At 43.5% G+C, this 25,587-nt stretch overlaps 1 protein-coding gene across 1 annotated transcript; it reads left to right on the plus strand.

Moving 5' to 3' along the window:
- Positions 1-311: 311 nt before the first annotated feature.
- On the plus strand, positions 312-22,085 carry LOC124007517 (PHD finger protein 24-like). The gene is made up of 8 exons (XM_046318153.1): positions 312-813; positions 5,703-6,145; positions 12,930-13,115; positions 15,841-15,919; positions 17,954-18,156; positions 18,298-18,464; positions 20,286-20,360; positions 20,614-22,085. The coding sequence occupies exons 2-8, from the start codon at positions 5,705-5,707 to the stop codon at positions 20,708-20,710; spliced, it is 1,248 nt and encodes a 415-aa protein (XP_046174109.1). The 5' UTR covers positions 312-813; positions 5,703-5,704; the 3' UTR covers positions 20,711-22,085.
- The last annotated feature ends 3,502 nt before the right edge of the window (positions 22,086-25,587 follow it).

Raw genomic sequence — 25,587 nt, forward strand, 5'->3', positions numbered from 1 at the left:
CACCTCTCAGTTTAAATGTGACTGGCTGTAATTTAATATATCAAAGTATAATTTTCAATGCATTTGCAAGATGCCTGAACTTAAATTTTACCATAGGCTCCCATTAGATCTCTATATTGAATCATGATGCTGTCTGCGATGATGATATTGATTCATGAGAGGTTTGAGTGGGGCTGTAAAAGCCTCAACACTCCCATATATGACGTTTCAACTTTTCTGGGAGGTTATTGGTTATTAGTGTATTCTGGCACAAGCAGGTTTTTTTATCTGGTCCCCGGCCAATCAAGAAGATAACATTTTAGATTGAGTAGCCTGCAAGTTATCTAGTTCCTCAATACTTTCGATTGACTGACTAGCAAGGCTCGTTGTTAGTGTGGGTCCGAATAGTGAATAACATTGCTTCATTGTTCAACTTCGGTCTCGCTTTAACTGTGCTGTGCATACATACGGCTGCATTTTCGACAGAGTTTCCCTGTAGCTCTCCACGCGCGCAAGTGACAAGGAAGAGATTTCAGCACTGGAGCTGTCCACGCAATCTTTTTGACGGACTCGCATCACTCGTATCACCTATGCTATAGGTTATTTCGATCACATTTGCACTATAGATTTGTAAGTGAGGCTATTTGAGTGAGTGTCACGCATACATAAAATACCATTCAATGCATTGTGGTAAAGAAACACGAGTAAGCTAAACCCGCACATCGCCTACTTTTCATTCAATCGAAGCCTTGCAATGCTGGGTAGTCGTGCGTGAGGCACAAGAAAAAAAGAATTCTCAAGTCACGGTGGAGAGTTGTCCGATTTTTATCTCAGGTAAATTCCGTTTATTTATATTTTCAATATGACAGAGATTAACAGCAACATTGTTAGATAACACAACGTTTCACAGTTGCATTTCCAAAGACTTTTTGATTGATGCGTCAAGGATGACAAGGCTCGAATCGAATCTGGGGTTATTGCAGCAGCTATAGAATTTTTCTTTAGCAGACAATTATTGATGGCTGTGTTTTAAAATGAACATTCATAGGCGGGATTTAGTGATCTAGTGTCATGAAGTTCCTCGCATTTCTTTATGTGCAACCAGGGTGACACGCACATTTGCGGGTGTGTAATGGAGGCTTGGCATTAGACCGTTTTGCAGGCAATCAAGGTCAGCTCTGAGACGGGTGCGGATCCTAGCCACACATGATTATGTCATGCATTATAACCTCTCGTTGGGTGGTTCAACCTACCTTTGGTTCAGTACTACTACAGCCTGTGTATCCCATCCTGGGCTAATCCTTTGGTAAACACAGGCCCTGTGCCTGGGGAATCCTAGTGCCCTGGACTGAGTCCTGCTCCCCAGCCTGTGACAGATCTCCTGCCTTTTGCACAGTGCCCATTGTCAGCTTCTCTCAGCCTCAGTGTATTGGCTGGCACTGGCACAGCCTCTCAGTTTGCCTGGCAGCCTGTGAATGCCAACATGGGGACTCCTCTCTAAGGATGCATTTAGAATTAAATTCCTCCACTTCCAGGCGCTTCTGTGTTCTCGGTGTACCAGAGATATGGAATCCCAGCAGGTCAGGGAGATTTTGTCTCAGGCATTTTTGTGTATGTTTTTATTTGATTTTTTATTTCACCTTTATTTAACCAGGTAGGCTAGTTGAGAACAAGTTCTCATTTGCAACTGCGACCTGGCCAAGATCAAGCATAGCAGTGTGAACAGACAACACAGAGTTACACATGGAGTAAACAATTAACAAGTCAATAACACAGTAGAAAAAAAGGGGAGTCTATATACATTGTGTGCAAAAGGCATGAGGAGGTAGGCGAATAATTACAATTGTGCAGATTAACACTGGAGTGATAAATGATCAGATGGTCATGTACAGGTAGAGATATTGGTGTGCAAAAGAGCAGAAAAGTAAATAAATACAAACTGTATGAGGATGAGGTAGGTAAAAATGGGTGGGCTATTTACCGATAGACTATGTACAGCTGCAGCGATCGGTTAGCTGCTCAGATAGCAGATGTTTGAAGTTGGTGAGGGAGATAAAAGTCTCCAACTTCAGCGATTTTTGCAATTCGTTCCAGTGCGGCCAAATGAGGTGTTGGCTTTAGGGATGATCAGTGAGATACACCTGCTGGAGCGCGTGCTACGGATGGGTGTTGCCATCGTGACCAGTGAACTGAGATAAGGCAGAGCTTTACCTGTTTACCAGTGTGTGTGTGTGTGTGGTTATTTTGTGTGTGTATGGTTGTTTTGTATTTTTTTTTGGGTGGTTTTTGTGTGTGTGTGTGTGGTTGTTTTGTGTGTGTGTGGTGGTTTTGTGTGTGTGCGTAGTTGTTTTGTGTGTGCTTGTATTTGTGTTTACAATTCTGCTCACTGGTGAAGGCCTGGCCTGGTGGAACTTGTTAGTGTAATTAGTTCCAGGTCTTTGCTCTGCGGGTCCATGGATGAGATCCTTGGCTAAATGGGATTCATTCCCATGAACAGGAATGCTATGTGGCACCCCCATTCAATTAATATCCCCCCACAATCCCGGCATGAAAAGGAGGACTGGTTGGGATTCTAATCTGCACATATGGACATGGACAACCAACTCTGTAATCAGACCCAGCACCTTAACCCCTACTGTCAAACTGGGTTCAATACAGAAACTAGAGCTGTTCTTTATGATCATCAACTGTCTGTTGGGAAAAGCCTGTACAAAAGTCTAGATCAAACATATTCTCTTAAATCCACCAGTTTGCATAATGCAGGATAAAAGATCGCCATTGTAGGAGCTTAACGTGGATGACATTCCTCAGGGACACCTGTGCCGACGAGGTGTCTGACAGAATACTAATGGACAACCAAGGTGTCCTAATACACTGTTTTACAAGGCTCACAGGAGCCAACCCATTCTAATTCCAACCCAAGATTAATGTCCTGTTTTGCATACGCTCTGCCTGTGCCAAAATGTCGTCTCTGCGGGACAAAAATAGATTCTCTATTACACCAAGGACTTCAAGTATTTTGGGGGGGTATTATCCATGAAACGTACAAAATAAATGTCAAATCAAATTGACTGACTTTCATCAGTGCACAGTGTTGTGTTGGTGAATTATGGTACTGTTCATTGTATCACTTCCCTTCAGTGGGCTCTGAGCAGGGCTGGAAATGCCAGACATGGTCTCGTTCTCATAAATCATGTCTGACCAGTGGAGTGTAGAGAGCCTACAAAAATGATTACTGGGAGCAAGAGCTAGATCAGGGGGATTTAAAGAGCACCATGGTGCCATCTTCCTCCAAAAGTATCAATATTTCATTATATATGCCCAAGACAGTGCTGTGAGCTCCAGCTATCCTGTTCACCACCATTGGGTGCTTTGCTTCATAGAGAAAACCCAGATGTCTTTGTTAAAGCTGACAAGCTGATAAAACTGATTCAAATGTTTCTATAGGCAACACAAATATATTCAGACTTTTAACACTCTACGTGAAAGTGCTCTCATTTAGCTTGTGCAAATTCTATTTGCTGTAGCTCTGCCAAAAGCACTGCACAATCATTATTCCTGCTGTGTTACACTATGTACCCAGTTCACCATAGGCTTTACGAGTCTTGTTATATGCAACAATAGGAAAGATACAAGTGCCCATAAAAGTGCCTAGAATTCCGCCCATACAGTATCTCGAGACCTAGTGGGAGAATATCCAGACTGTTGCGGTGGAGCTTGTTCAGAATGGGATTGCATCAAGTCCTGCCATGCATCAAGTCCTGTCCCAAGGAGTGGCTATGTTTTCCTCCCCATCTACTTCTTATTTTTATCCAGGGGCATTTAAATCATTCAGAGTGGTTCAACCTTCTGTGCAGAGCAGCACAGGCAGCTGCTCCTGTAGGAAGCTTGTGAACACACAGCCCGAGGGAACCACAGCACTCCTCCTCATTTCTATGGATTTAGCCTGCGTTGTAGTATGTGGGCCAAAATATAGTTGTTTGCCACCCTCCAGACATGTTCAGTCTTTAGTCCTGTTTGTAAATAAATACAGTTTTCACATCTATGAATTCTCACATTCTGAGTGTCTTCTGAGGTAAGATTAGTGTAAGATACTCTAATGAGAACACCAGTCAAGTGTGAGGGGAAGTATAATGTTCAAATGTTATGCACTTTTGATAGTTTCATGGCAAAGGCTTTGGGTTAGATGACCTGCTAGATAACCAGTGGCATATTTCTAAATTCCCTTTATTACATCAGTGTGCAAAGCACTGACCCATGTGTGTCAGCTTTGACTTGCCCACAGAAGAACAATAAATAAGGCCCTCATTTAAAATTCACAAGATAACCTCAAAACGGTGAGGTCTCCTACACTGCTCAGTCTCTCTGTGAGCAGCAGAGGCTCCAGCTCCATCTCCATGGGAGGATGTTACGTAATGAAAGGTGGACAATGTCTTATGTCTATCAGGGGGTTCCAGGCCCTTTTAGTCAGGATATGGAAGTGTGTTTGTGCCAGGTCTGGTCAGCCAGGGATGGCCTCTAGTGGAGCTTGACTGTGGCCTTCCTGTGGTTCTCCTCGGATGCCCTGTTAGATCGTCTATCATAGAGCCTCATTACTGTGTCTGTCTGTCTGATGTGTCACCCGTCCCCCGTCACCTCAACACTCTGTAGGAGGATGGACACATCACTGGCTGAGATTAATTAGAGCAGCATAATCATCTCCTCCTGGCACTCAAAAGACTTTGATGAGCTTGTGTTCACACTATGTCCCCCTGCTCCCTGTCTGTCAGTCTGACTGTCCACCCGTCCATCTGTCTGAGCTGCTAGTTTCAGGAGGTCCACAGAAAGAGGCTGTACCAGCAAAGGCAGTAAAGGCCGATGGGTGTTTGGGAAGAGTGTCCTATCCTCCAAATCCTGTCATTGAGCAAGATTCAATAATATACCAAAAAAGGCCCACGCACAGAAGTCTCAAAGCTGTAGTCATATTAGAGCTAACTGAGAAAGAGAGGACAGGACAGAGGCAGGGAAGCACTCCGATGGTGCTCTAGATGAATGGGATTGGATTTCACACAACCACTTATCTGGAGCGTGGCTGGATGAGATTGCATTTCAGATCGCGACACGTGTCCTCTAAGTACCATGTAATCAACTTGAATCCCCAACAGCCCCCTTTTCAATAACGGAATTCATGGTCTCGAATGAGCCGAGTGGAATAAGTGAAAGTAGTTCTTTGTTTGTTACAGGAGCCACTGAAGATTACTGTGTTTTGTTCTACTCTTCCCATTCATTTTATTTGTTGATTTATGTTTAATGCTCATATCTAAAGTAATTTAATGTGATTGATGAGCATTAATGGTGGCAATCCAGGACCAGGAATGGCTGAGCTCAGTCTGGTGATAGATCATGATCCCACAAGGCACAGACGTCAATTCAACGTCTAGTCCATGTTGAAATGACATGGAAACAACTTTAGTTCAACCAGTCCAGGGGGATGTGTAACTGTACATGAGAATTGAACCATTAAGCACACGCACACAAAGTTGGTCAACATATCACATTAATCGTAACGCTTGATAAAATGGCAAGTCCAATTAGCCATATCTCTCAAACAAAAGGTATGCCATGCACACAGCAATGAGTCTCTCTCTCTCTCTCTCTCTCTCTCTCTCTCTCTCTCTCTCTCTCTCTCTCTCTCTCTCTCTCTCTCTCTCTCTCTCTCTCTCTCTCTCTCTCTCTCTCTGTAGTCATGGGAGTGCTCATGTCTAAGAAGCATCAGGTGGAGAAGGTGCAGAAATGCACCTCGGTCGTCTCTGCCTTTCAGGAAGGGGTAAAGGAACGTGCCCCATCCACAACAAACCAGGAGGAAGGATCCAAAGAGGAAAGAGAGGGGCCGACTGAAGCCTCGCCACCACCCAACCTGGAGGAGAAGGAGGAGGCAGAGCACAGAGAGGCAGACAGCAAAGCGGGGCCCTCAGGGACCTCCCAGCAGGCTGCAACTTCGGCCCCCACCAGGGACGAGTGTAAGGTCAACCAGGAGGCCTGGAATAGGTTACGGGACGGGAAGGGGGTGGAGCCTGAGGATCTGGACAAGACCGGCAATCAGCTCACCCCAACTGCATTTGTACGTCCCAAGAGAGATGCCAACGTTGACCAGCCTATGGAGATAGCACTGGGACAGAGAGAGCAGGTAAGATTGTGTGGGATACAGTACAATAAAGGGTTTACTTTGTTCTTTAAACCCCTGAATTTTTAAGATATGTGTCAGAAGGAATTACCATGGCAACTGCAGACTTATCTCCGTGAAATCCAGTTGAGTTAGGATGTTTAGACTGAAAAGAGACCTAAACATCTGTTAAGTATGCTGAGTCTTTAGTATTTCCCCCCATAGGTGAGATAATGTGTGTTTGATGTATGCTTTTGTCACAGCAGCTATTTTCTCTCTACTCTACGGTAGAGCCTTTGTGTTGGCGTCTAAGTGCTCTTCATAGAGAGAATGCTGTTGTGTGGGCAGGTGCTCAAGCTGTCTCTATGAGGAGGCCTTGGCCTCTGCCTCACATCCCAGGGTCACCATGACTAATAGGGGTCCTGAAGTGGTCAGAGACGGGGGCGGGGTTCAGGCCTGGACCAGATGACCAATTAGTCGCTTGTGGCTATTAGGAAGAGCAGACTTTTATAATAGGACTCTCAGAGAGGATTGAGATTGTTTTTATGCTTTAAATCACTCTAATGGTGCTCATCAGAAACAAAAAGTAAAACAGAGAGTGGACTATTTTCAGTTGTGAGGAATAACATGTTACAGCTGCAGGGACAGCCTAGAGAGGAGCAGACAAAACATTAAGATTAAGACGTATAAAGAGGAGGAAGGGAAGCGCTACTAAGGTCCACAATAGTCCATTTTGGTAGATAGAAGGTGCTCTTTGGGACTTCCTGACGAAGGCCATGCAGCCGAAACGCGTCGGTTTAAAAAAAACGTTGTTTCTATTGAACATACCATACTAAAAAAGGCATTTTAATGAATTATACGAAGAGTGCCTTGGTCCTCCTTTCTTTAAGATTAAGACGTTATCACATCAAATCAAATCACATTTTATTCGTCACATTCACATGGTTAACAGATGTTAATGCGAGTGTAGCGAAATGCTTGTGCTTCTAGTTCCGACAATGCAGTAATAACCCATGAGTAATCTAACCTAACAATTCCACAACGACTACCTTATAGACACAAGTGTAAGGGGATAAAGAATATGTACATAAAGATATATGAATGAGTGATGGTACAGAACGGCATAGGCAAGATGCAGTGGATGGTATCGAGTACAGTATATACATATGAAGAGTAATGTAGGGTATGTAAACATTATATTATATAAAGTGGCATTGTTTAAAGTGCTAGTGATACATTTTTACATCAATTTCCATTATTAAAGTGGCTGGAGTTGAGTCAGTATGTTGGCAGCAGCCACTCAATGTTAGTGGTGGCTGTTTAACAGTCTGATGGCCTTGAGATAGAAGCTGTTTTTCAGTCTCTTGGCCCCTGCTTTGATGCACCTGTTCTGACCTCGCCTTCTGGATGATAGCGGGGTGAACAGGCAGTGGCTCGGGTGGTTGTTGTCCTTGATGATCTTTATGGCCTTCCTGTGACATCGGGTGGTGTAAGTCGCTCTGGATAAGAGCGTCTGCTAAATGACTTAAATGTAAATGTAAATGTAGGTGTCCTGGAGGGCAGGTAGTCTGCCCCCGGTGATGCGTTGTGCAAACCTCACTACCCTCTAGAGAGCCTTACGGTTGTAGGCGGAGCAGTTGCCGGCGGTGATACAGCCCCACAGGATGCTCTCGATTGTGCATCTGTAGAAGTTTGTGAGTGCTTTTGGTGAAAAGCCAAATTTCTTCAGCCTCCTGAGGTTGAAGAGGCGCTGCTGCGCCTTCTTCACAATGCTGTCTGTGTGGGTGGACTAATTCAGTTTGTCCGTGATGTGTACGCCGAGGAACTTAAAACTTACTACCCTCTCCAGGACTGTCCCGTCGATGTGGATAGGGAGGTGCTCCCTCTGCTGTTTCCTGAAGTCCACAATCATCTCCTTTGTTTTGTTGACGTTGAGTGTGAGGTTATTTTCCTGACACCACACACCGGGGGCCCTCACCTCCTCCCTGTAGGCCGTCTCGTCTTTGTTGGTAATCAAGCCTACCACTGTGGTGTCGTCTGCAAACTTGATGATCGAGTTGGAGGCGTGTATGGCCATGTAGTCGTGGGTGAACAGAGAGTACATGAGAGGGCTCAGAACGCACCCTTGTGGGACCCCAATGTTGAGGATCAGCAGGGTGGATATGTTGTTACCTACCCTCACCACCTGGGGACGGCCCGTCAGGAAGTCCAGTACCCAGTTGCACAGGGCGGGGTCGAGGCCCAGGGTCTCGAGCTTGATGACGAGTTTGGAGGGTACTATGGTGTTAAATGCTGAGCTGTAGTCGATGTACAGCATTCTCACATAGGTATTCCTCTTGTCCAGGTGGGTTAGGGCAGTATGCAGTGTGGTTGCAATTGCGTCATCTGTGGACCTATTGGGGCGGTAAGCAAATTGGAGTGGGTCTAGGGTGTCAGGTAGGGTGGAGGTGGTATGGTCCTTGACTAGTCTCTCAAAGCACTTCATGATGACGGAAGTGAGTGCTACGTGGCGGTAGTCGTTTACCTCAGTTACCTTAGCTTTCTTGGGAACAGGAACAGTGGTGGCCCTCTTGAAGCATGTGGGAACAGCAGACTGGGATAAGGATTGATTGAATATGTCCGTAAACACACCAGCCAGCTGGTTTGCGCATGCTCTGAGAACGCAGCTGGGGATGCCGTCTGGGCCTGCAGCCTTGCGAGGGTTAACACGTTTAAATGTTTTACTCATGTCGGCTGCAGTGAAGGAGAGTCCGCAGGTTTTGGTAGCAGGCCGTGTCAGTGGCACTGTATTGTCCTCAAAGCGAGCAAAAACGTTATTTAGTCTGTCTGGGAGCAAGACACCCTGGTCCGCGACGTGGCTGGTTTTCTTTTTGTAATCCATGATTGACTGTAGACCCTGCCACATACCTCTTGTGTCTGAGCCGTTGAATTGCGACTCTACTTTGTCTCTATACTGACACTTAGCTTGTTTGATTGCCTTGCAGAGGGAATAGCTATACTGTTTGTATTCCGTCATGTTTCCGGTCAACTTGCCCTGGTTAAAAGCAGTGGTTCGCGCTTTCTGTTTCGCGCGAATGCTGCCATCAATCCACGGTTTCTGGTTTGGGAATGTTTTAATCGTTGCTGTGGGTATAACATCGTCAATGCACTTTCTAATGAATGCTCACCCAATCAGCGTATTCGTCATTGTCAGAATCAGATTGGTCGGACCAGCGTTGAACAGACCTGGGCGCGAGAGCTTCATGTTTTAGTCTCTGTCTGTAGGCTGGAAGCAACGAAATGGAGTCGTGGTCAGCTTTTCCGAAAGGAGGGCAGGGGAGGGCCTTCTATGCGTCACGGAAGTTAGAATAACAATGATCGAGGGTTTTACCAGCCCTGGTTGCGCAATCGATATGCTGATAGAATTTAGGGAGTCTTGTTTTCAGATTAGCCTTGTTAAAATCCCCAGCTACAATGAATGCATCCTCAGGTTATGTGGTTTCCAGTTTACATAGAGTCAAATGAAGTTTGTTCAGGGCCATCGATGTGTCTGCTTGGGGGGGAATATATACGGCTGTGATTATCATCGGAGAGAATTCCCTTGGTAGATAATTCCTCACAATCAAATGTTGACCGCATTCTAAGTCAGGTGAACAGAAGGACTTGAGTTCATGTATGTTGTTATGATCACACCACGTCTCGTTAATCATAAGGCATACCCCCCCACCCCTCTTCTTACGAGAAAGATGCTTGTTTCTGTCAGCACGATGCGTGAAGAAACCAGCTGTCTGCACCGACTCCGATAGAGTCTCTCGAGTGAGCCATGTTTCCGTGAAGCAAAGAATGTTACAGTCTCTGATGTCTCTCTGGAATGCTACCCTTGCTCAGATTTCATCAATCTTATTGTCAAGAGACTGGAAATTGGCGAGTAGTATGCTAGGGAGTGGTGCGCAATGTGCCCGTCTCCGGAGCCTGACCAGAAGACCGCTTCGTTTGCCCCTTTTACAACGTCATTGTTTTGGGTCGCCAGCTGGGATCCGATCCATTGTCCTGGGTGGAAGGCAGAACACAGGATCCGCTTCGGGAAAGTCATATTCCTGGTCGTAATGATGGTGAGTTGAAGTTGCTCTTATATTCAGTAGTTCCTCCCAACTGTATGTAATGAAACCTAAGATTACCTGGGGTTCCAATGTAAGAAATAACACGTAAAAAAAACAAAATACTGCATAGTTTCCTAGGAACGCGAAGCGAACATCTCTGTCGGCGCCGGAAGTAGACCGCGTTATTGAAACGGATGGCCAAAGTGTAGAAGCAACAGAATATTGTTATTTGTATTTGTATTTATTAAGGATCCCCATTAGCTGTTGCCACGGAAGCAGCTACTCTTTCTGAGGTCCAAACCCATTAAGGCACTTACAGTACATATAAAACAAAATATAAAACAGTACATCATTTAACATTATTACACCACTACATATCTACAATACAAAATGTATAATACCACCTTACAACAATATTACAGTGTGCGTGTGTGTGCTAGCGCTTGTGTGCGTATGCGTGTGTCTGTACCTTTGTGTGTGTCTCTTCACAGTCCATGCTGTTCCATAAGTTATATTTTTATCTACTGCTTGCATCAGTTACCTGATGTGGAAAAGAGTACCATGTAGTCATGGCTCTATGTAGTACTGTGTGCCTCCCATAGTCTCTTCTGGACTTGGGGATTATGAAGAGACCTCTGGTGGCATGTCTTGTGGGGTATGCATGGCTGTCTGAGCTGTGTGCTAGTAGTTTAAACAGACACCTCGGGGCATTCAGCATGTCAACACTTCTTACAAAAACAAGTAGTGATGAAGTCAGTCTCTCCTCCACTTTGAGCCAATAGAGATTGACATATCATTCATTTTTAGCTCTCCTTGTACATTTAAGTGCCAGCCGTGCTGCCCTGTTCTGAGCCAATTGTAATTTTCCTAAGCCCCTCTTTGTGGCACCTGACCACACAACTGAACAGTAGTTCAGGTGCGACAAAACTAGGACCTGTAGGACCTGCCTTGTTGATAATGGACTTCTCCCCATCTTAGTAACTCTTGTATCAATATGTTTTGACCAATATATATGTTTAACAGTTTACAATCCAGCGTTTAGTCACCTCAACTTGCTCAATTTCCACATTATTCATTACAAGATTTAGTTGAGGTTTAGGGTTTAGTGAACGATTTGTCCCAAATACAACGCTTTTCGTTTTTGAAAGATTTAGGACTATCTTATTCCTTGCCACACATTCTGAAACTAACTGCAGCTCTTTGTTAAGTGTTGCAGTCTTTTCAGTCGCTGTAGTTATATAGATGAACATAACACTTGTTACAAAAGATAATAGATAACATATATCAGCCTTAAATTAAATTGTTCATGTTTGGAGCTGTAGGATACTTCACATAAGAGAGGAAAATGAGCAGTGCTGTGTTTTTCGTAGATTAGTCATTAAGGAAGTACTCAAAGTCTTGGTGGAACCAGATATGATTATGATATTGGCAGGCAATTTCAGCCTCCTTCATGATTGGGTAAAATCAATAGAGAAACTTCTCCTTTCCTATCAGGCTCTCTACAGATAACTGTAGTTAGAATCCTCACACAGGATGACTCACACATAATGATACCAGACAAGATAGCTAGAAACTGTTGAGTTACATCTGTTTCATAATGTGATGAGAGTATAGACCACTATGTCTCTAGGAATAGGTTTGAGTATAGAGCATGGGGGAGGTATGATTCCTCCTGGCTATAGTCACCTGTAAGGGACCAGGTTTAATGAGGTCCATAAGACTGTGACGATAGTAACGTTTTTCATCCTGAGGTCAAAGCAGTATTAGAGGTTAATACTAAGAGACTGACTGACTGCGCTATGATATAAGTTCCCACTAGAATAATATTGACTGTGTAGACAGTCATAATTCTTCTGCCTGTGAATGGTCCTGAGGGATGGACCTGAAATCACCTGAAAGAGAGACACTAAACTGATGACTCAAAAATGACACGTTACTATGAAATTAAACAGTGCACTCTAAGCTTTGAATCTACACTTTAATCATATTTGTTTGAGTGTATGGCGGTATTGACACAACATTCTTTGCATTCACTGTTTGATCAATCCAATAACCTGTCTAGACTGTAACATTCAGGAGAGAACAGCTAGCCTTCAACATGGTGACATGTGATTCAAAGCTCGTCTTTCTGACAGTCTTTGTGAGAGAGAGGTGTGTCACAGGGGATTATTTCTATATTTAAAACCCTAATGGAGAAGCTTAATGGAGTGGGTATGAAAGTTTGATTATGAAAATATGTTGAATGGATGCTTTGGGATTTGGGCAATGAAACCCTTTATATACTTTCCTACTTAGATGAACTTATGGATACCATTTGTATGGTCTCTGTGTCCAATATGAAGGAAGTTAGAGGTAGTTTTGCGAGCCAATGCTAACTAGCTTTAGCGCAATGACTGGAAGTCTTATCTGCAAGAATGCTAGCGCTAGTTAGCAACTTCCTTCATACTGCACTCAGAGACATAAAAATGGTATTCGCGAGTTCATCTTTCTCTGGTGAAGTAGATATGACTTTAACGTTATCGGTTCAAAATCCTCTTTTCAGCCCATACTACTTAGTCATCTGGATAAGTATGTGACTTCATATGATTCTCAGACATATACAGTAGATGGATCTTTCAGCTAGTGGATTTGGAACAGAACTTACAAGTCTCCTACTTAGGATTCAACCCCCACCTCATGCTTTAGGAGTATGGTCTTTAACCCAATGACCTGATTTGCCTTTTCCCCAGCCGGTGAACGATGAGATGTGTGAGGTGTGTGAGGTGTGGACGGCCGACGACCTGTTTCCCTGCAGGACCTGCACACGGGTCTTCCATGATGGCTGTCTGAGTGAAATGGGCTACCTGCGTCCCGAACTCCTGCAGGAGATGAGGGAGACAGCTCACACCGCGACAGGCTGGAGCTGTTACTACTGCGTCAGTCACTCAGTCAATAATCACCTCCTATTGGCTATTCACAAAGACCAACCACTCCACAAAGACTGCTATTTCACCTTTGTATGATGCATACCCACTACTGTTGCTATAACAGTCACAACTTTAAACAACACACACTTTATGAACCTGAACACACCTTGCACCCACACACACATCTGTATATAAGTGTATTCTCTTACTATACTTCCAGACAGATCCTCTTTCCCAAGTGTATGTTTATAAAAAGACAGTAATACATCATTTGGAGGAAATGTTTAACGCGTGCCAAGATTCTTAATCTCATAATGAATTAAATAGCTTATCTTCAACATGAAGGACACTCCACTAATCTTTGGAGAAGCAATGTGCAATATGGTACAATTAAAGTATAGACAGCGTAAGGGTGCGATTCCTAAAGTGCTCTTCAGACTAATGTAGAGGGCTTATCTTACTGATGTAGGATATTAATTTGATCCGTCTGTTTCAGGATAATTTACTTATAGTGTATTTGAGAATTAAAAAAGCCTTCTTAAGTTTGTAATTTTCACTTTGAAATTTCAGACTTGATTTTCCCTTACGCAAAATGTAATAAAATCGTACAAAAAAATGTCAAATAATTATAATCCACATGATAATGAACATTTCCTGTTGCTGACAGATTATTTTCCTGCTGGTGCGAACTGGCTCAAATTAGGATCCTACATCTGTATTTTTGCAGACTGTGAGAGTTGAAGCTGATTGAGAGACATTGATGAGTACAAAAGAGGCCGTTTTTAGGCAGTTTGAGAAGGGACATCGATAGGGCCAATTGACTTCTTCCTCGCTGGCCCATAATCAGTATGAGTGTGAGGCAGAAAGTGAAGAGAAGCGTGATAGTGGAAGAAGATGAAAGTGACAGTGAGAAAAATACACCTTTTCATCTATGAAGAGTTGAGCTCTAAGAACTGTCGTCGAAGCTTCAGAAACAAACACTAATTTATTTTATCGCCTGGGAAAGTCATCCAAAATGACCCCTTTGAAATGTAATTTCACAGCGTTGGTGTTGTGTCATTCTCACATCTCCTCTCATCCACAGTCATGGGGCTTGGGGATTTGCCTGAGGTGGTGAGAGCTGGTGCTGCCGTCACCACTGACTAGACTTTTCCAATATCGAGGAGACCAAAAAGTCACCCTCTTGTCCCTATTATTTTATTGTGGTTGCTTAAGGGTCTTTGAAACATAATCATTAATAGCTTGTAATCATTTATAATCATTTATAACTCCCCCTCGTGCTCAGGATAGAGTAACCTACTGTATTTCAACTTGTTTGGACTGTGGATGAACAAATACATTTAAAAAAAACTTTAAGCATTACTCGGGAGACTAAAATATAAATCGGAAACAACTAGTGCGCGTCATCCAATTGATTTGTATTGTTGACACTTATGATTAGTAATGCTCCCTGAGGATTTCAAAAGGGATTTTTTTTGTTCACCATGAACTGATCTTGAGCAATAGTTTAACAAACCTGCCAGAGAATACACAAACACAAACCAAGAAAGTGGGTTGTGGTGTTTAACTAGACACCCAGCTCAACACATCCCACGACGTACAGATACAGAAAAGCTTTCTCTCTTTCAAACATGAAGTCAGCAGTATCCCCGTGCTGAGGAGATTGAGCACTGTGGATATCGAGTGAGTGACTCTGGTACACAGCTGATCAATGCACTCGCATTTATGGGTTTATTTGCAGACCCGTGTTGAACGCAGTGTGTTTACGCAAATCCTGGAAAAGTACAAATGTCACCCAGCAGGCCATTTTCAGCAGCCCCCAGATTTGATTCACCACTCCTGCACCCCCTCCTCTTCTGGTGTGCTCCTGTTCTGACAGCACCACAGTTCCAAATCAGTGGCACATAGGAAGAGTTTATTTCATGATATCTGGCAGGCAGAGTTTGGACTCTTTAGCATACATGTGAAGAATAAACTATTTAAGGGATACGCCTGTCTTTCCTGGAACTATTGTTTATTTGATTCCTTTAAGGGGTTAGCAAGAATGCAAAGAGCACCGCCAAAGCCCTAGTTTTGGACTCATATCCTGTTTTGAGCTCCATATTAGTGCATAAAATCAAAATACATTTTCAGAGGTGATGCTACTGGAAATCAAAACGGCCTGATTTCCATAACCCTGGGCTATCCAGAGATTTCACATATCATGGCCAATTATCCACCCCAAGTATTACAGTCTGTCATTCTCATCCTCCAACTCCCTCCCCGCAACTTGCTCATCAGAGATAGACAGCGTAGAGAAACTTTGCAACCTCCACACACCAGCTGCACACAATTCACTTAATCGAAGGTTTAATGTGTGTTCGACCTGAACTGCACCCTTGCCAAGGAGTGTAGTAAAATGGCTGCTGGGCTTACATTTTCCTATTACCATGGTTGTTTATTCCAAACCATCTAGTACACACTTGACACACTTGTCTATAAAAATAGCTTCTGAGAAACTGCATAAAAAGCAAACAAAGGCATTCTGGATCATTTCTGATGCATCCTGAACTGAATTTAGACACACAGCACATGAATCCATTAGGGTTTGCTCCATTAGAGAGCATATGAGGGCAGCGGGGCACACTTTGGGCTGACCCATACTTAATTAGCTTCAGACATGAGTTATAATATTACATGAGTTTATATCAGATCTCTCCCCATTAATAGTGACCTTCGCCCCTTTCTCCCATAGGACAACGTGAACCTGCTCCTGACTGAAGAGGAGATGTACAGCCTGATGGAAACCTTCAAGCAGTGCAAGATCATCCCTGGTCAGCCATAATGTCATGGTGCTTCTGCTGCACCTCTAGAAAACAATACATTACACAGCCGTCAGATCTGCATTATCTGGGACAAGTAGGCTTTATTGGGTATAGCACTGTAGACAGTGATTAATAGATCAATACCCCCAGTACATTGTGTATACAGGTTGTTCTCATTCACTTCAAGCATCTCTGAGCCAACCCTCTAAGCACATAAGCAAAAGGTTGCTGAGAACAGAATGGTGCCAAAGCTCTCTGTTTTTGTAATGCACAATGTCGTGTCTCTGACTGATTAAATTATATGACAGGATATTTTATCAAATTGATTACCAAATGTTTGATTGATTACATGATCGAACTATGCAACAGTTAACTTGTTAATAACCTGGGGCACCACGGAACAGTGTTTATAGAGCAGCTGTCTTCCCGAATAAACTCTTAAAGATCTGAAGATCTTTTATATCAATAGCAGTTAATTATTAATCATCACCTTATTCAGTCTCATCTAAATGTCGTAAAATTATTGGTTATCTGCACGAACCCTGGCTAACAAGTTGAATCAGCAATACAAAAATTGGCTTAATTATTTATTTACTATAAACCTAAATAATCACACAGAATTCCATATACACAGGATAGATCATACATCGATTACTAATGATGTCATAAAAGAAAAAGTCCTTAGCGGATAAAACTGATATGACAGCTGGTTACACAAAGAAAGGGGGTTGGGTTTGAATGAAAGAGCGGGAAGACTGAGGGACAAAGGGGATTGGGTCTCTATCAGACCTTGAGAAGCTATGCTACTGTAAATACAGAATCTTATGCTTTCTAATTACTGCCTTTTCGGAAAAGGAAAATGCATGATTATATTTACTCTGAGCTGCGCTTCGATAGATGGGTCGAAGATGGAAGACTGGTTTGCCCAGCAGAGATTGCCATTGTCCTTTGAAGAATCTTTCTGGTCATAGTGTTGTAGAGCGAATTCATTGATGTACCCTGTTGTTCTCAGGAGATTGTCTGTCCTTTCCTAGGCCACGTACATTTACAGCTGCAGCTGATAACTTGACGTCTAGGATGTATCACTTCTTTAGTAAATAAGAGTTTAAAGTTCATACCAAATTACCATAATCAGCTTGCGCTGTATTCTGGATGGTCTAGTAGAAATTCATCCTTCCAGCGTGGTGATTGTCACTTCCGCGTGATGTAAATCTTATATAAATTTCATTATGTAGAGTGGATATTCAACCATTCGCAACCACAGCTCACGCTGGGGTTTTCTTAGTCTTATGTGAATTGGGTCACGGGGGCTTTTATACTGGAGAAGAGGAGGGCGTGTTTCATCCCTCTCCAACCAATGTCTGTTCACTTGGGCGTGGCCACTGTGTGAGCATAGTTTACTTATGAAAACAATTCTCTCATTTAGAAGGCTCAAATTTAAACTTTTCACAAATAGTTTCATATTTAAACATTTAAATTTCACAACAATTCCATGTGAATCTGATAACTAGAATGTGTAGACTTTCTAAGATACAATTTATGTTGTCCTGTCATCTGTAATAATGTTCCAAACAACAGCTCTCTATCATAGTCTTTAATATGAACAGACACTTTCAACTGGTTGGATTACAGAAATATTGTTCCATTCCCCAACTTGTAGATGTTACCATACAATCTCTATGTTTACAAAGGCATTTCCAAGAATCCATTCTGTAGAGTGGAGAGAATAGGAGAAAATGTATTTATGGGAGGGGCATAAGCCTCACCCAACAGGGAAACGTCATGACAACAGGTTCATAGTAACTAATCAATATGTCTCTGTAACTTCTTGTTACTGTATGTATTTCTTAGCAATTGTCTGTTACAGGTTTCTATAAAACTGCACATTGTGCTTCAGCCTGGTTTCCATCGCAATGTGTGATATAAATGACAGGCATTCTCGGGATTTGTGAAATTAATAATAATCATAAACTAATTGCATCTGGATCACTGCTTGTGGAGATTAATTTGTGGGTGTTGTGATGAACTGCTCTTGCTGTATAGAGTCGTGCCTGGTGTCAGATGAGCTGCTGCAGTACCGCCACTTTGTGTCCAAGCAACTGTTTGAGAAGGACCTCTCTGATGAACAGGAGGAGGAGGTGTTGGCCCAATTCGCTGCCCTGGACCCGGAGAAGAGGGGCCAGATCGAGTGGTCTGACTTTCTCTACCACGAGTCCCTGGAAGTGCTCAAGAAGTTCCGCACAGAGGTACCAGAATCCATCAGAACCCACTAAATCTGTGGCATTCAAGTGTGGTGTGTTACACATTGACACACGTGCATATAGACACATACACACACTCCAACACACACACACAAACTCTCATCCTCTGGATGCCTTTGTTCCCAGAACTCCTTGGTGCGGCTGTTGAGTGCTAAGGAGCGGGACCATGTGCGGTCAGTGTTCATGGGTTTGGACCTAGATAAAGACGGTGTGGTCACAGGAGCAGAGACCCGCTGGGCCCAGCAGTCCTGGTTTCAGAAGCTCAGCAAGGAGTCCCAGTCCTGCAATGTGAGGTGAGCACAACACTGTTGAGCCCATAACCATCCATCCACAGGAGATGAGGTTGAGAAGTTATTTAAATGTCTGTCACAGACTCACAGTCAGGAGCTTCTACTCAAGGGGAAAATAGAACTCAATCAGTACAAGGTAATGTGAAAAATTCCTCAAGCTTCTTTAATCCGCTTCATACTCTAGAACTAATAACACTTAACAAAGAGATGTTTAATTTAACGTGGCATGAGATGCAGAAACGTCATTGACTGTGCCTGAGAGGTGTGAACTAAAGCTTACTACTGGGGTTTCATCAGTTTCATTTCCCCTGTTGCAGCCGAGGAATGTACTTTTCTGCTTTGCATGCAGGTGCACGGTTAGGGAAAATAAATCATTGAAATAGAGGGTTTGATGACAATTCTGATGGAGAAAGTCATGCATACGTCAAACTGTCAAGAATATTGCCCTGGAGGCAGAACTGAGTGTTTGGTAGTAGTTTAAGGTTAGGGTTAGGCATTAGGGTTAGCAGTGCGGTTAATGTCAGGGTTAAGGTTAAGTTTAAAATCAGATTTGTATGACTTTGTGGCTGTGCTAGCTGGTGACCACTCTGCAGAGCTGCCTTCAGTTCAAGATTCATGACAATAAATGCCAACCGGCACAAAGTTGATTCTAATTCATTAAACAGTGAACCCTCTTTGAGTAGAATATTTATTTATTTCTATCGCTCACCGCTCCTCATCTCAGTGTGGATAATTGCACTGTCTGTGATTGGAGACTTTCTCTCAGGTACTGATTCATTCACAATTATTCACTGATTGATTCAGTGTGTGCGTGCGTGCATGTGACTGTGTGAATGGACTACCCTGTGCTGGCCTCCTTCATTGTAATATGTCATGTCATACCATTCCATCCGCCTTATCACCTTATGTCCCATCCTTCAGACTCATTGGATTGTGTTCTCCTGTGAATTGTGGGTAAGTGACAAAGTACTGCATGGGTTATCGGTATTTTGTCTTCTCTTTAGCGTCTCCAAGCCCTCAATCCACAAGTAATCTCACACGACCTATTCCTTTTTGAAGTTCCACCCATAATTTCACTCACCCTCTCACCAAGGCCAGGATAAAGTCCACCTGAGGAATACAGGAATCATAGAGCAAACACTACAGGTGGGATCTATAAAAATCCAAGAACAATTGAGATGTCTTGCTTATACACAAAGAGCCCTTCATATGATGACTCCCTGTTGGTTTGAGCTGTGGATAAGACATCCAGTCCTCTCAGAGGGTTCAAAGGGCAAACTTTTGTTCTCCTGTGAGAAGCTCTAGAAGGCTACCCTCGTCAGCTTTAAGAAGACACAGGGGGCCAAGTGGATGTGAAAGGGTCTGGTCCCTACGCCAAGGACCGAGCATGCATTCTAATTCACCTCTTAGGTCAGACAAGACCACAAGGTGCTCATAGAGATTACTCACAGTGTATAATATATACATACTATTAAGCCAGAGCGTGCAACAAGACTGAGGATGTAGCAGAAAGTGTTCAAGTATTCATCTTTCATCGAAGAGGTTTACATGCAGAGCAAACCGTGAGCCTGTCTCTTCCTCTATCTTTAATAATTCATGAGTTGGCCTGTGGCCTGGAAGAAAGCCATTTGGTCTCAATAACCCACTGAGATATTTTCAATGTGGTTTTGCATTAGATTTCTACCTGACCTCTTCACAGATTAAACTCATTGCTTTTCAAAGCTAAAGGGTGTCTTGTCCTTGGCAGACATGTTGGAAACTCAATGCCACCTATTGTAGCGTATAGTGAATCTATCTGTCTTGTGTGTTATTTTCCTGCTGCAGTATTAGCCATGTTGGCCCAATATCTGACAGCAGCCCGGCCAGCTCCAGCAGTGAGAGCACTCAGAAAGATGACAGGTATATAATAAATATAATTGTGTGTTTGCAGGCATATACGTGCTTGAGTGTGTGTGTGTGTGTGTGTGTGTGTGTGTGTGTGTGTGTGTGTGTGTGTGTGTGTGTGTGTGTGTGTGTGTGTGTGTGTGTGTGTGTGTGTGTGTGTGTGTGTGTGTGTGTGTGTGTGTGTGTGTGTGTGTGTGTGTGTGTGTCCGTAGTTGACCTCAGTTTAGAGGATATGGCTCCCTAACCGCTTCTCTGTTCCCATCACCAGACCAGTGAGCTGGGATGACTTCCTGAGGGAGAGTGCCATCTACATCCTCGCTGCCCGGCCCAACAGCTCGGCAATGCATATCCGTCTGCCCCTATAGCCCCAGCGACCTCACCTTGCCTGGGCCGGGCCCCACCATAGAGAGAAGGCCACCCCTGGAAGTGAGCCCGGTACCATTGCACTGTAGGGGAATACTGTACCACTCAGAGACATGACAGAATAAGCCATCAACAGATCTCCTGCTTCACACCATAGATCAATGACCAACCGACAGCCACAGTCAACGACCCACTGACAACAACAATCAATGACCTACAAGTACTTACTGGGGGTAAAATGATAAACAACCTGACAACACAAGCTGACAATCCACTGGTTATAGATACTCCTGAAACACAGGATAAAAAGCGACAGCCCATTTTCAACACAAGCCAACAATTCACTGATGCTTTGAAGACTCGGGGTATCCTGGTAGGCACACATTCCCCTAAACGACAACTACTATATACAGTCAATTTGTCATGCTACAGTCTTACAAACCTCTGTATGATCAATTCAATTGGATTAGAATGGCAATGATAGGCTGTCTTATACTATCACATATCCTCCTATTGGGTAAAGCATCATTTTTAGATCAGCTTCTGTATGGTAACACTGTTTTGTATCACTTGGCATCATACTTGTTGATCATAAAATAGTATCTGTCATTTAGGGAGATTTTGAAGCCCCTTCAAATCTTGGTTAATGAGTGTATAGGACTGACCGTGCAACTGCTCCAGATCAGCACATGTACCAAACAGGAATAACAGCTATCCGCATACATAATATTATATATTAAGACATGCCATACCTACAAGTATAATGACATATTATTATGTATTAAAAAAGCTGTATTTATTCCTATACCCTCTAAGCTATTTTCAGTTTTTCCACTCACTTGTTCAAGATCCATATATTTTTGATGATTATGATATTGTAATGGACACTAACCCAGTATCTGGCCTGTACATTCAGCCATAAGTACATTTTCTCTTGTAATGTAGTAGTCCAACCACTGCGTATGTATGCTATGACAAAGTAGAATTTTCTGCTGCTGTTGCCATTCCAATCTTGTATTTGAACACTGCCATTTAGATTTGTATGGCTTTGAGGATTATTTATTGGAGTTTAAATCATGCATTGGAAAGGAATATCTCCTTAGGATGAAGGTTGAAGCCCACACATTAGGCCTTCATGATACTTGCATAAGCATTGCTTCAGACCTGGCTTTGTGGACATAACAGTTTGCCTTAGTTAGGGGAACATGTTGATACATTTTCCAAGGTGCTGCAGTATGTCATGTTTATGCTTATGTAATGAAGGTCCACTTGTCTGGTATCCTGGCCTGAAGTAGGTCATTACTTGAATCCTAAGAGGGTAAAGGCTTTGGAATTATGTGACAGTGCTGAAATAAATGAATGGCATTAACCCTCCTAAATCACTCTCTGTACTACGTATTTCTATGCTAAGTGTCCAATTCCCAAGGAACAAAAACAATGGCTTTAGATAAATAATTCATTTTAACACACCATCAAAACCATTAGCTGACCATTTCCCTAAAGCATCCAAAGTTGAAATGGTCGTTGAGAGTTTTTAGTGTTTTTACTAGGTGACATCTGCTCTATCAAGATAAATAAAACAGTTCAAAATAGTAAATAAATAAACGCCAACAGCACTGTAGGTAGTAGCTGGTTTTGAAAGGAGCCCTACCTTGTGGAGGAAGACAAACATTAACAGTGTATGGCTACTGCCACGAACACCACTGAGCATTATCCCTGAGGGTTTGTCAATATTGTTCTTCTGATAAATAAAAGATTGGATACTGTAGCCATCTCTAAATTGAGATTCAAGCTTGGAGAAAGAGAGAGAGGGAGCATCCTTCTTAGATGATAATATTCTAGTCCCATGTTAACTGGCAACTCTGTAAACAGTAACAGGTAAGGCTACGTCAACACAAAACAGAGCTCTGTAGCACCTCAATCAATGTGTAAAATCGCATTTGATTTAGCCTTATAACATTTTGCTTACAGCAAATACTATTATTTACCACAGCAATGATTCACTTAGAGTGACAGCAGGTTCAGGGCCCATTAATGCCGAGTGTGTCTATGCATAGTCTCTTGTGTGACTGAATGAAGCTCAGTGTAAAGGTTAGCCAGCGTCCCACTAAGCTCAGGGGGAGGATTGCTGACTGACCCAGCTTCTAGGGGTGTGCTGTGTTATTGACAGACACCACAGGGATGCTGGACAATCACCACCATCCTGCTCCCAGTGGTAAACAGAAGCAGTGCAGTCATCACCAGAGCAGGAGGGGGGAGAGAACAGCCGGGCCTGGCCATCTGTCCGTCCGCCCGCCCTAATGGAGCCACGCCGAAAGGTCAAGGCATCAGTTACGTCACAGCAGACTTATCAAGAAGACCCACCCTGGGAGTTCCACCGAGACAACAAGAGGTGATTTGTGTGTGTGTGATTGGTATTCAGTTCTATACTCTCCCATATACCTGTAGTGATAGCATGCTCTGTACATTTACACAGTTCCCAAGCTGACCACTTTCCTACAAATCGGCCATAACTAAAACATCCAAGGCATACCGCCCATCTCCCCAAACCATCAATTTTAACACCCGCCCACACAAACACAACACTACACCTCCCACCTCACTCAGCTTCCTTCCAGTCAGTCTACTGAATTTGATGTGAGCCCAATAAAGTCGTCTGGCTCCAGGGCACCTGGTTACGTTTTTAAGAACTAATTTTATGAAATATTGAAGTCCTCCTCTGAAAGCCATACATGTGGGTGGTGGGGTGTTATAAAAACACCACCACCACCCACATTTCCCCAATACACACACACAGATGCAGTATTTAAGGACAGATTACATTAACCCTTAACAACCAAACAGGCACTCAAGCACATACAAACACACACACTTTAATGAAATCGTCAATGGCACCGACAGACATGGTCGCCTCGCTTCGAGTCCTTAGGAAACTATGCAGTATTTTGTTTTTTTTATGTATAATTTCTGACATTGTTACCCAAGGAAATCTTAAGTCTTATTACATACAGCCGGGAAAAACTATTGGATATAAGAGAGATGTCAACTTACCAACATTACGACCAGGAATACAACTTTCCCAAAGAGGATCCTCTGTTTGGACCACCACCCAGGACAATGGATCTAATCCCAGAAGCCGACCCAAAACAACGGCGCCGCAGAAGGCGCAGACGGAGCAGTCTCCTGGTCAGGCTCTGTAGACGTGCACATTGCCCACCGCTCCCGAGTATACTACTCCAGTCTCTTGACAACAAGGTAGATGAAGTTCAAGGGTTGCCTTCCAGAGAGACATCAGAGATTGCAACATTCTCTGTTTCACGGAAACATGGCTCTCTCGGGATACATTGTCGGAATAGCCACCGGGCTTCTCCATGCCACTGGGCTTCTCCATGCATCGCGCCGACAGAGATAAACACCTCTCTGGGAAGAGGAAGGGTGGGGGTGTATGCTTCATGATTAACGACTCATGGTGTAATCAAAACAACATACAGGAACACAAGTCCTACTGCTCACCCGACCTAGAATTCTTACCAAATCAAATGCCGGCCATATTAGCTGTGTACAGCACATTCCCCCCAAGCAGACACCACAATGGACATCAAGGAACTTCACTAGATTCTATGTAAACTGGAAACCATATATCCTGAGGCTGCATTTATTGTAGCTGGGGATTTTAACAAAGCAAATTTGAGAACAAGGCTACCTAAATTCTATCAGCATATTGATTGCAGTACTCACGGGGGGTAATACACTCGATCACTGCTACTCTAACTCCCGCGATGAATACAAAGCCCTACCCCACCCTCCCTTCGGCAAATCCGACCACGACGCCATCTTGCTCCTGCTGTCTTATAGGCAGAAACTCAAACAGGATGTACCAGTGACGAGAACCATTCAACGCTGGTTTGACCAATCGGAATCCACGTTTCATGATTGTATTGATCACGCAGACTGGGATATGTTCCGGTCAGCCTCAGAGAACAACATCGATCTATGAGTTGACTCAGTGAGTGAGTTTATAAGGAAGTGCATTGGCGATGTTGTATCCACTGTCACATCCTGACCATAGAGAGCCCTTGTTTCTCTATGGTGGAGTAGGTCAGGGCGTGACTAGGGGGTAGTCTAGTTTAATATTTCTATGTGGGGTTCAAGTTAAATTTTTCTATGTTGGTGATTTGTATGATTCCCAATTAGAGGCAGCTGGTAATCGTTGTCTCTAATTGGGGATCATATTTAGGTAGCATTTTTCCCATCTGTGTGGGATAATATTTTGTGTTTTGTGCATGTGCATGTGCACCATTTAGTCACATTTCGTTGTTTCTTTATTGTTTTGTTTTGCGGTTCACTTACTTCAATAAAAAAAATGTGGAACCCAGATCACACTGCACGTTAGTTCGAGTATGCTTCCAGCGACGTTCGTGACAGAATATCCCACCACAACAGGACCAAGCAGCGTGCCCAGGAGGAAAAGGTAGCCTGGACTTGGGAGGAGATATTGGATGGGAAGGGATCCTTTGCACCGATGCCCAGTCCAGGCACGGCGTTCAGCCAGGCGCGGTGGCCGGATCTGGGGTCTGGGCGGGGGCTACGACCCGCACCGGAGCCCCCACCAACACTAGTCATCCCCCCTAACCCTCCCATTTGGTTCAAGGTTTTGCAGCCAGAGTCCGCACCTTTGGAGGGAGGGGGGGGGGGGGTACTGTCACGTCCTGACCATAGAGAGCCCTTGTTTCTCTATGGTGGAGTAGGTCAGGGCGTGATTAGGGGGTAGTCTAGTTTAATATTTCCATGTGGGGTTCTAGTTTAATTTTTCCAATTAGAGGCAGCTGGTAATCATTGTCTCTAATTGGGGATCATATTTAAGTAGCATTTTCCCACC

Source organism: Oncorhynchus gorbuscha, linkage group LG20 (genome assembly GCF_021184085.1).
Source record: "Oncorhynchus gorbuscha isolate QuinsamMale2020 ecotype Even-year linkage group LG20, OgorEven_v1.0, whole genome shotgun sequence".
In the NCBI taxonomy this organism is placed as follows: Eukaryota; Metazoa; Chordata; class Actinopteri; order Salmoniformes; family Salmonidae; genus Oncorhynchus; species Oncorhynchus gorbuscha.